The sequence below is a fragment of the Physella acuta genome, unplaced genomic scaffold, assembly GCF_028476545.2.
Source record: "Physella acuta isolate Inbredline_101_S28 unplaced genomic scaffold, ASM2847654v3 ptg000973l, whole genome shotgun sequence".
NCBI lineage: Eukaryota > Metazoa > Mollusca > Gastropoda > Physidae > Physella > Physella acuta.
In genome coordinates, this window is record NW_026732490.1 from 137,501 (window position 1) to 149,698 (window position 12,198).

The 12,198-nt window shown below is 36.2% G+C and overlaps 2 protein-coding genes across 6 annotated transcripts in view; one reads left to right on the plus strand and one right to left on the minus strand.

Annotated features, from left to right (window-relative positions):
• Nucleotides 1-12,198, minus strand: part of LOC131954116 (uncharacterized) — a 245,497-nt gene that overhangs the window by 84,371 nt on the left and 148,928 nt on the right. The window lies entirely within an intron of this gene.
• The window catches only part of LOC131954112 (neogenin), a 122,064-nt gene continuing 119,434 nt past the window's right edge, over nt 9,569-12,198 (plus strand). For all 5 annotated transcript variants that reach the window (XM_059317635.1, XM_059317637.1, XM_059317636.1 and 2 more), the window contains exon 1: nt 9,569-10,105. In XM_059317635.1, coding sequence (XP_059173618.1) covers nt 9,949-10,105 — 157 coding nt within the window. In that variant the 5' untranslated portion in view covers nt 9,569-9,948. The remainder of the gene's footprint in view (nt 10,106-12,198) is intronic.

The following is a 12,198-nucleotide window of genomic DNA, read 5'->3' on the forward strand; positions in this document are numbered from 1 at the left end:
CTAGATCTAAATCTAGTAATAATTATCAAAAATGTCATCGATGCAAGGGTCCCCATGCATCTCATCGGTGCAAGTTCAAGTTAGCAACTTGTTATAAGTGCGGTAAGCAAGGTCACATTGCCAAGGCCTGCTTTGCAAAGTCTTCGTCTGTTGCTAAATCTAGCCAGTCAAGACAGTACCGCAACCAAAAGCAGCACTATGTTAACTCTCACCAAGACTACCTAACCCAACCAATGAACCACTCTACCTGTGAAAATTCTCAAACTGATTCGCAGCCGGATTTCAGCCTGTTCTCTGTGAAATCAATGAGTCATGCTCCCATCAACGTACAAGTTAATATCAACGGTAAGAGCATCAGCTTCCAACTTGACACTGGAGCATCTCTAACAGTCATAACAAAGAAAGAGTTTGACGCTGTCACAGGAGGATCAGTGCCTCTACAGCCGTGTCACAAGTGTCTAACAACATACACTGGTGACAATGTTCCGGTAATAGGAGAGTGTATGGTTCATGTAAGTTATAATGGTCAAAGTGTTAAACTTCCTCTTCTTGTGGTTGAAGGAAATGGACCGCCATTACTAGGTAGGAACTGGTTAAGTGATCTTAAGTTAAATTGGGAGAGTATTTGTTCATTGAAGAATGTAAAAGAATCTAGTCTTACTTCACTAGATAAAGTAATATCTGAAAATAAATGTGTTTTTGGTAACTCTGGATTACTAAATGATAGAACAGTGAAGTTAAGCATTAAAGATACAAATCCAAGATACTGCAAAGCTAGAGTTCCACCTTATGCAATGAGGAATAAAATTGAAAATGAGCTAAGTAGATTGGAATCTAATGGCATCATAAAGAAGGTAGACTATTCCGATTGGGCGACACCCATTGTGCCAGTGTTAAAGAAGGATGGTTCTATAAGAATTTGTGGAGATTATAAAACCACACTGAATAAGCAAATAGAGCTAAATAGGTACCCTATACCTAACATTGAGGAAATTTCTTTGAATTTGGCAGGAGGAGACAAATTCACTGAATTAGACTTTAGTCATGCTTACACTCAACTAGAACTGCATCCAGATTCAAAAGTCTATACGACAATAAACACACATAAAGGACTCTACCAATATGAAAGACTATGTTTTGGCATATCATCCAGCCCTGGAATTTTCCAAGCTGTCATGGACAGTATTTTTAAGGACATTCCAAATGTTTGTGTGTACTTTGACAATGTGTACATAACTGGTAAGAATGACACTGAACATCTTAAAACACTCGATAAAGTCTTGAAAATTGTTGGTGAAAAAGGTTTAAAGATAAACAAAGATGGGGGGGGGGCATCTTGAAAAAAAAACTTTTGTGGAGGTCTCAAGGTTGAAAAATCAACATATAATCATTTGTCCTTCTTTTAGTAACTCTAATAGTCAGTTGGCTAGTTTTTATAACAGAAAACACTCTTAAAATATTTTTTTTCGAATTTTCAAAAGAGCTATGGTGAAATATCATTAAAATAAGGTGATAATTTTTCTGGTATTTTACCATACTAAATTTTGTATAGGTGGCGTTAACACGATTCGTGACGTATGTGTGTTGTGACGTCAAATTTTTCCCACAATATAGAAATTTTACGATACCAGTACGGTTTGTTTCCCTCTGACACACTCTATTACGATGTCGCGCTGTCGCGGCCTCGGCCGATATATAGTGCTTTCGTCTGCACTAGCAAAATCTGATGGAAAATCATGAGTCAGGTATGTGTCTTGACCTCCGCTGAACTCCCGGGACCGACTCACCGAATCCCTGGGGTTCGATCAAACCCAAGTTAAGAACCACTGTTTTAGAAGAAATGTATATGTCTGATATTGATTAAACTGTTTCTTATATAAATAAGCAATATATCACAGACTATTTGCTCTGCACCAGAATTAATAACAAAACTCACTTGCTGTAAAATACAATGGATAAAAAATGTAAAATACAAGTGATCCTTCAACATGAGTGGCAGTTTCAGGAAATTGTTAGCGACACTTAGTCGGAGTTATTATAACGTAGGCTCGGTGTAAAAGTATTAGTATGCACTATCACATTATGCTCATATAAGTGAAGTGCATCATCAAAATCTGCTTTGAGCCTAATTAAAACAGGACGGGATTTCCTCCAACATAATTAAGTCAACCTGTTACGCGATATATAGGCCGTTGACTCCGATTTCAACATGCTTTTCTTTTTGGATTTGCTTCCATAATATAATGATTCTGTTCATTCTTTATGTTTTATAATGTGTTGGTTGCAAGTACACTGTTTATTATAAAATAGAAAGGCTTTGTGGAGTATAAAGATGGTCTTTTGATCTTAAAATACTAGTCTAGAGAGCTCCAGAGGCGTAGCGAGGGGGGGGGGAGGGGGGGGGGGACATGTGTCCCCGGGCGCCGACCTTGGGGGCGCCAAATTGAAAGTTTGAGGGGGGGGGGGGTGTAAATGAAAAGTTCGAGGGGGGGGGGGGTGCAAATCGAAAGTTTGTCCCCGGGCGCCGGGTAGGGTCGCCACGCCTCTGGAGAGCTCTAAGTAAGAGATGTCAAGAAACAAAGAACTATTTATGTCTATTAAAAATCAGAAAAACTAAAATCACTATTTGGAGGCGTTGGTCACAATTTCACGTTACGCTTTCGTTTTTTTTAAAGAGAGCTTCTCGATGTGGAACTTTGCCCGTATTTTAAAAGCGAGCGTCTCAGATGTGGAACTTTGCCCGTTTTTTTTATACAAAAGAAAAAACAACTTAAATGCTCACTGGTAAAACAAAAATATCACATTTCAAATTTATTCAAATTTGGATTGAAATTAGTGTTTCTTTCAGGTATTTTTCTTTAAGTTCTCCGATGGCTAAATGACAGTAAAGGAGCAAAATAAAATAACTAGTTTCTGCATGCTGTGTGTTGTGAGTTGAGGACAGGGTCGACAAGAAACCAACACGAAGTCCGTTCACAATCCGTTACTTTTATTGCTTGTAAGATCACACAACCTAGGATGCCTATAAGAGAATGGACCCCCTAATAATCCTAACATACCCCCCTCCCATAAAGGCTAATAATATATCCTTAATATGTTATTAGCTAGGACATAATATACACCAATAGACAGAGACAAATCTTGTCTTCCTTCTTGAGTCAATATGGTAGCTTGTACAACTTGAGACAGCCAGGCGCTAATAGGAATAAACAAACATACCAAGCTAACAATATTCAGTCACTAAGTCATAATTCGAATGCATCTTAACTTACAATGTACCTTTTCCTTCAAAAAAAATAAAATTTTATACTAACATTCATCATCTACTTATCTCAAATTTAAAACACAATAATTATTGTAATGCAAACATGTAATCAAACAATATCATCATCTTAAAACATCATATATTTACATAATACAGCATTAATTGTAAACCTTTAAATGACCCTCTCCCAGCCCCTAATATCCTCAGTTCCTAGTGTAATAGATTGAAATAATTGTGAGGTCAAGGGAACTCACTCTCTGTATTAGTATTATATTTATATTGTTATCTTGAGTGATGTCCCTTACATGTTGTTATCTATATATAGTGGTCTCTGGCCACTTGCTCTTTCTCTTCCTCTCTTTGCAACATGGCGTCTGTACATAATAAAGACTGTTAACAACCAACGCGGCTTCTCGTCAGTCATTACAATCCACGTCATTTGGCGACGAAGGATAAACATCTACTAGAAAGAGCACCTACTTACGCAAAAAAGAGGTTTGCTAGAGCTTATTAGCTAATTATTTCTAGAATTATGGCGCTGTATGGCCAAATAAAAGAATTTGATGCGAATGATGAAATCATTCAAGATTACCTAGAGAGGTTAAGCTTTTACCTAGAAGCTAACGACGTGACGATAGAAGCCAAAAAGAGAGCTGTTTTGTTAACAGTCATAGGGCCTCAACAATTTAGGCTACTAAAAGACTTATGCGCACCAGCTAGTCTAACTACCAAGAGCTTTAACGAGCTGAGCAAATTGCTAACAGACCACCATGCGCCTACCCCATCAAAGTTTTTATGTAGAGCTAGATTTGACAGTAAGACTCGTCAACCAAACGAGTCAATATCAGAATATGTTGCTGCTTTACGTCATTTAAGTGAATTTTGTGAATTCGGCGATACGCTGTCTGACAGACTATGTGAAAAGTTTGTGACAGGTGTAAACAGCCCTGATATTCAAAGAAGGTTGCTGCTCGAGTCAGATCTAAAATTAGAAAAAGCAATACAACTCGCAACTTCAATCCAGCAGTCATCAGATGCGGCGAAATCTCTTACGCCTTCAGGGATCCATGCAGTAAACAGCAGGTTAGTCAACAAACACCAACCCCATCAGAGCATTCCAATTTATGCTAAACAGCCTGCTCGTTCAAATCCTAGATCTAAATCTAGTAATAATTATCAAAAATGTCATCGATGCAAAGGTCCCCATGCATCTCATCGGTGCAAGTTCAAGTTAGCAACTTGTTATAAGTGCGGTAAGCAAGGTCACATTGCCAAGGCCTGCTTTGCAAAGTCTTCGTCTGTTGCTAAATCTAGCCAGTCAAGACAGTACCGCAACCAAAAGCAGCACTATGTTAACTCTCACCAAGACTACCTAACCCAACCAATGAACCACTCTACCTGTGAAAATGCTCAAACTGATTCGCAGCCGGATTTCAGCCTGTTCTCTGTGAAATCAATGAGTCATGCTCCCATCAATGTACAAGTTAATATCAACGGTAAGAGCATCAGCTTCCAACTTGACACTGGAGCATCTCTAACAGTCATAACAAAGAAAGAGTTTGACGCTGTCACAGGAGGATCAGTGCCTCTACAGCCGTGTCACAAGTGTCTAACAACATACACTGGTGACAATGTTCCGGTAATAGGAGAGTGTATGGTTCATGTAAGTTATAATGGTCAAAGTGTTAAACTTCCTCTTCTTGTGGTTGAAGGAAATGGACCGCCATTACTAGGTAGGAACTGGTTAAGTGATCTTAAGTTAAATTGGGAGAGTATTTGTTCATTGAAGAATGTAAAAGAATCTAGTCTTACTTCACTAGATAAAGTAATATCTGAAAATAAATGTGTTTTTGGTAACTCTGGATTACTAAATGATAGAACAGTGAAGTTAAGCATTAAAGATACAAATCCAAGATACTGCAAAGCTAGAGTTCCACCTTATGCAATGAGGAATAAAATTGAAAATGAGCTAAGTAGATTGGAATCTAATGGCATCATAAAGAAGGTAGACTATTCCGATTGGGCGACACCCATTGTGCCAGTGTTAAAGAAGGATGGTTCTATAAGAATTTGTGGAGATTATAAAACTACACTGAATAAGCAAATAGAGCTAAATAGGTACCCTATACCTAACATTGAGGAAATTTCTTTGAATTTGGCAGGAGGAGACAAATTCACTGAATTAGACTTTAGTCATGCTTACACTCAACTAGAACTGCATCCAGATTCAAAAGTCTATACGACAATAAACACACATAAAGGACTCTACCAATATGAAAGACTATGTTTTGGCATATCATCTAGCCCTGGAATTTTCCAAGCTGTCATGGACAGTATTTTTAAGGATATTCCAAATGTTTGTGTGTACTTTGACAATGTGTACATAACTGGTAAGAATGACACTGAACATCTTAAAACACTAGATAAAGTCTTGAAAATTGTTGGTGAAAAAGGTTTAAAGATAAACAAAGATAAATGTCAATTCATGCTGACAGAAATTAGTTTTCTTGGTTATATATTAAGCAAACAAGGCATCAGACCTCAACCTGAGAAAACAAAAGCCATTAAAGAAGCACCCAAACCTGAAAATACCCAACAACTAAGAGCTTTTTTGGGCTTGATAAATTACTATGCAAAGTTCATAGGGAATCTGTCTGGTAAACTATCACCACTGTACAAGCTGCTACAGAAAAATGCAACTTGGCACTGGGGTAAACAACAAGAAGCTGCTTTTAATACAGCAAAAGAGGCTTTGTCTGCTGACACCTTACTAACTCACTATGACCCAGGGAAAAGACTTATATTAACATGTGATGCTTCACCAGATGGTGTAGGAGCAGTCTTGTCCCACATGGATGAGAAGGGTGACAGACCCATTGCTTTTGCCAGTAGATCTTTGAACCAGGCTGAGAAAAATTATTCTCAGTTAGATAGGCAAGGCTTAGGCATCATTTTTGGTGTTAAGAAACTTCATAAGTTTCTGTTTGGTAGGAAGTTCACCATCTTTACAGATCATAAACCATTGCTAGGTTTATTTGGAGAAAACAAAACCCTACCTGAGCATGCCTCACCAAGAATTCAAAGATGGGCTATCACACTAACTGCATACAATTATGAATTGAAATACAAACCTGGATCTGAGAATAGTGCAGATAGTCTTAGTAGATTACCTTTAAAAAACCAAAGCCTGAGCTATGTACCAGAAGATGTTTTTGTTCTCTTCACTATCATGGATAACTCCAATATAAATGTGAATGATATTAAGAGAGAAACACAAAAAGATGAGTGCTTAATAAAAGTATATGAGTACTGTAAGAATGGTTGGCCTGAAGAGTCAGTGAATGAGGACTTAAAGCCATATAAAATAAGAAAAACAGAGTTAAGTCTAGAAGATGGATGTATACTATGGGGGTCAAGAGTAATTATCCCCAAAATGTTACAAAAAGAAGTTTTAAGAACTTTACATGATACTCATCTTGGTTCTTCCAAAATGAAGAGTCTAGCAAGATCATGGTTCTGGTGGCCACATATGGATGCTGATATTGAAAAATATGTAAAACTTTGTTCAAGCTGTGCACAACATTCAAATCAACCAGCTACAGCACCTTTGCAAAACTGGGACTGGCCAATTGAACCATGGAAACGTATACATATAGATTTCGCAGGACCTTTCATGAACAAAATGTTCTTAATTGTTATTAATTCACATTCTAAATGGTTAGAAGTTAAAATCATGAACACAATCACTGCAAATGATACCATTATAGAACTTAAGGAAATATTTTCAACTCATGGATTACCAGATCAAATTGTTTCAGATAATGGGCCTAGTTTCACAGCTCATGAGTTTAAACTGTTTTGTGTGGCAAATGGTATTGAGCATATAACCACATCCCCCTATCATCCTGCTGGGAATGGTTTAGCTGAAAGAGCGGTAGGCATATTCAAAACCGCTATGGTAAAAATGAATACCGGTAACAAGTTTCTCTTAGAGAAAGAGTAAACAGGTTCTTAACCAAATACCGCACAACTCCTCATATAACAACAGGTGTTGCACCATGTGAATTGCTATGTGGTAGGAAAATTAAAACTCATCTTGACCTACTACATCCAACTGTTCAAAGGTCTGTTTCCCAACATCAACATACACAAAAAGTAAATCATGACAAATCATCCATTGAAAGAGAATTTGCAGTTAATGATAATGTGTATCTAAGAAATTATGGGAGAAAGGAAAAATGGATTCCAGGTCAAATTGTTCAATGTACAGGACCTGTGTCTTATAAAGTAAAAACAAATGATGGACTTATTGTCCGTAGACATGCAGACCAGTTAAAAATAACTTGTGCAGATAATAAGGGTGAATCTGTCAATCCCACCAAGTCTGATCAGTTCACACCAACTCAGTTTGTTCCACAACCAAGTTCTGTTGATATGAGTGAATCAAGTTGTCTAGAGTCAGAAAATGTAAATTCTGGAGTTAATGATTTAAATCCTAGACCTCCTGAGATAGAGAATCCAGATGGTCAGAATCTTGAGTCACCAAATCAGAAGCCACTGAGAAGGTCAAGCAGGACAATCAAAGTCCCAAATAAGTTAGACCTATGATTCTAAAGGTCAAAAGGACTTTGACATCATTGTTTTGTATTTTGATTATGTTGTGGCATATTGTGCATTGTTTGCAAGGATGTAATCTACCATAGTGTTCATGTTACAATATAATTGGTGATTTTAGGATACTATCAATTGTTCTATTGAGAGATGTGTTATTGTGTTCTAAGGGTAAAGGGATGTAATAGATTGAAATAATTGTGAGGTCAAGGGAACTCACTCTCTGTATTAGTATTATATTTATATTGTTATCTTGAGTGATGTCCCTTACATGTTGTTATCTATATATAGTGGTCTCTGGCCACTTGCTCTTTCTCTTCCTCTCTTTGCAACATGGCGTCTGTACATAATAAAGACTGTTAACAACCAACGCGGCTTCTCGTCAGTCATTACAATCCACGTCACCTAGATAAAGTATCTGCAATAACATTTAAAGTATCTGCAATAATCCTAACACTGTGCTAGGAAGTCGTGTGTTTTTAGTGTCCACCACCCAGGAATTCTAGTTCCCCCTCCCTAAAAATTCCCCCCCCCCTTCCCGAACCCCCGGAGAGTCATGTCTTGAAGAAACACCTTTTTTCCCGCAATTTCCGCAACATTTCTTCTATTAGAATGAACTGATGAAAAAGTTGACAAAAAATCGCCTTACACTTGCTTTTTAAGTTTAAGGATGAATTCAACCAGCTATTTCTCCTAACATTTTTAAGAATGCCATAAATAATTATTAAAACCACCAACATTTTGTAGTACCAAGTTGTGTTGTGGTTTATGGCGGAGGGGAGTGTGAGAGATGTCATATAACTTGAGGAGAGTTTGTATGTAGTAATGGCGGTGCACTGAGAGCGGATAAAACTGGGCAAAAAAAAAAAAGGTATTAGTTGTTTTTGTTTTCGTTTATTACAATCCTTTGATATTTCAAAAGCCAGATTTTAATCACGTCACAAACTGTTCTTTTTAGACAGTTGTATACAAAAGTTTAAAGAAAACAATCATACCCCTCCCCATTCCCCGGGACGAAGCAGAAAATATAAATAGTCCCTATATATTTTCTATTGAAAATATACAGGTCTACTTCAAGAAGTGTCCGATCCCTTTCCCCCACCCATCAGAAGTGACCCCCCCCCCCTAAGAAAGTCTACCACCCTCGAACGAAATGGAATTTATATAGAAAAAATATCTTTTAGCAGTGTTCCCCCTCCCCCCCCGGACAATTTAGTCCGCCCCCTCCCCGAAAATATCAAGTGCCCCCCCCCCCTCCTCCCCCGGAGATAAAAAGTCTGAAACACTGAACCAAAGTGTCGCAAAAACCCCGACCACATCACGGGTGCATTAATAGGCCTATAAAGAATGAAAGGTGAAGAGACGGGTCAAAACGGTCATATTTTTGTTACTCGTGTATTATCCTTAATCTTTTTGTTTACAATGTTACGCAACCAAAATGAGGAATTGCAAAATAACAAAATTATATAGATCTAATAGACCAACACATCACGCGCTTTACTTTTAAACTAATAACGGGACACTACTCACGCGCGAACAATTTGTGTGTTCTGAATAGCCTAGTTTTCGACCTTGTTTTACACGCGAGCCGCGCAACGGCTGTGCAGTAAAGGCGGCCTCTTGCTAGAGAAAGGACGGGGCGCACAGTATTGAAAAGTTCCGAACATCTCCTCATCGACGTTTCCACTCGTCTCAGTTCTGACTAAAAAAAAATGTAGCGAAAAATCAGTCTTTAATTTATATTAAACTTTTGTAAAATTAATAACCTTATGTAATTTTTTTTAATTAAAAAAAATCGTTTACGAATTTGCTAAACGAAAAAACTTCATTCTAGCCATATTGAACGCGTTCCAAATTTGGAAGTTGACCTCCATAACCTCGTTTTGCAAATCGGTGCCATGATTTTCAACCATGGCGTTCAGTAGTATCAGGAGTTGTTGTGGTGTCGGTTGATCGCGAGAAATTAATTCTTTTCAATGGATTATTTTAGTTATTTGGATAATTAAAGTTGCTTTTATTATCGTCTACCTATACATTGGTCTGTTTTTGTGTTTTCTGAACTGGATATTACAATGGATCGTAGATTTCACAGAAAAAGTTGGCGTCGGAAGAACTGTGTTTTGATGGGCTCCAGCAGTCACAGACTTCTTTCTTCTTCTACTCTCGATGTCATGCTCGTATTTTTGTGGATACTCATATCATGCTCGTGCGTATCGCACGCTGTCCAAGGTGAGCACGTTTCCAAAATATGTTCTTTTTGTCAATTATTTCACTTCAACTTCAAGCTCACCATCCTACCTAAAATTATTTTAATTCAAACTAGACTCTAGCTGAGTCTAGCTAGACTAGTAGCTAGACTCTAGTCTAGTCTAGTCATAAATTCGGTAAATTCTAGATCTAGATCTAGACCTAGATCTAGATCTAGATCTAGATCTAATCTATTTAGAGTCTAGATCTAGATCTAGATTCTAGAATCGAATCTAGAGTCTAGATCTAGATTTTCTAGTCTAGAATTTTTGACTGTACTAAAAAAACTAACAATTCTAGATCTACTAGATCTAATTCTAGAATCTAATCTAATTCTAAAATTCTAATTTTAGTCCTATACATTCAGTTTACTTTCTTTTCCTTGAGTATCATTAAAATTTAATTAAATTAGGCCTAGATTTGTTAATCACCCATGATCTATGTCTGTGTTACTTACTAGATCTAGATTCTATCCATTAGGGCCTATTGATTATGTTGAATATATATGTAGACTCTGTAGAGAAGAACAAACTGGAGGTGTAGTGTGTTGTAGTTAGTAGTGAATGTAGTGTAGTCTAAGTGTAGTGTAGGTGTAGATGCTAAAGTTGTAAATGACACTAAATGAGACTAGACTAATAGTACTCAATTTCTTTTTGTAGAATTTAGGTCTCTAGATCTACTAGAATCAGATAATTCTAGATCTAGTACTAATTCTAGTCATTCTAATAAAGTGTAGTGTAGTGCTGGTCTAAATTTTAAATTAAAATGTGTAAGCCAACAGTTGCCAATTATTAAGGTTATTAGGCTACCTACAGGCATAGATCTGGAATCTACCTATTACTTAATTACCAGGCTATTTGCCTATTTTGTTTTTAATAAATAAATAAATAATTTATGTAAGTTCAAAGTTTTAGCAAAAAATTTACTAGGCCTAAACTAAAATAAAAAAATAATAAACCAACGTAGCAGGAATACTAAATCTACTCTTCTATTTTCATTGCTAATCACTTGTTAATATTACATCTCCTAGTGACCCGGTGTGTGAATTGTGTTTTACTTATTTACTGAATGTTTTTGCTTAGGGCCTAATATTAATAAAAATCGTGTAGGCCATCGTGTGTAATTATTTTTTTAAATTGCTGAATTAAATAAATGCTGACGTCAACAAAGCCCTATAAATGTAGCCCATATTTTAGTTTAAAATAATTATAATAATACCTTAAAGTTTACTAATTATTAGTTTTATAAATTACTGCATTGTTCACCGATCAGTACGAAAATAAAGCAGGGTTTTTTAAACCCTGTTTACTTCAAAGTAAATTTCACGTAGAAAGATAATCTAGGCAGTTATATTTCAAAACATAGTACTTTCCACTAACCTTATCTCATGTATGTTTTCCATTTATCTAAGACCTGATATTGTTTTCATAAAACCAACAATGTTGTATCAACTAACATGATTTTTTTTTCATATTATAAAACACATTTGATGTGTTACATTATGCAGACATAATAACGCTGTGTGTAATTTTTCTATAGGCTTAATGATTCTTCAGTAATTATAATTATATCAATGTTCATCAATCTATTTTAATGGTAGTTTTTGTAAAATATTGATTATGAAGAGATCAAGTTTAATCCACAAATTGAAACAAGAGTTGTATTTTGCTTTCTCCCTCCAGTGTATGGCTATTGAAAATCAATATTTTAAAAGCTAATCTGTTGTCTCTGCACAGGAAAATCAATCCGGTGTTTGTTTGCTTGCAATTTGATCTGTTTGAATTGAGATGTGTGTTCTTACACTTAAAATTTGATAACGATTATATAGTAATTTTTGGCAAGAAAAGATTTGATCGCTAAAAAACATTGCTTACTTCAATATAAATTGTTTCATTTAATATTTCAAACAATATTGGTTCTTGTGGGTACATATTTATTTGTAGTCTAAAATTTGTAGTAACAACATGAAGTAATTTCTAACCTTAATATACATAATGATATTGATGTACTGATAATAATACAATACACTTTATATACAGCTATTTAACATGAGAGTTTGAGTCCATATTTCACTT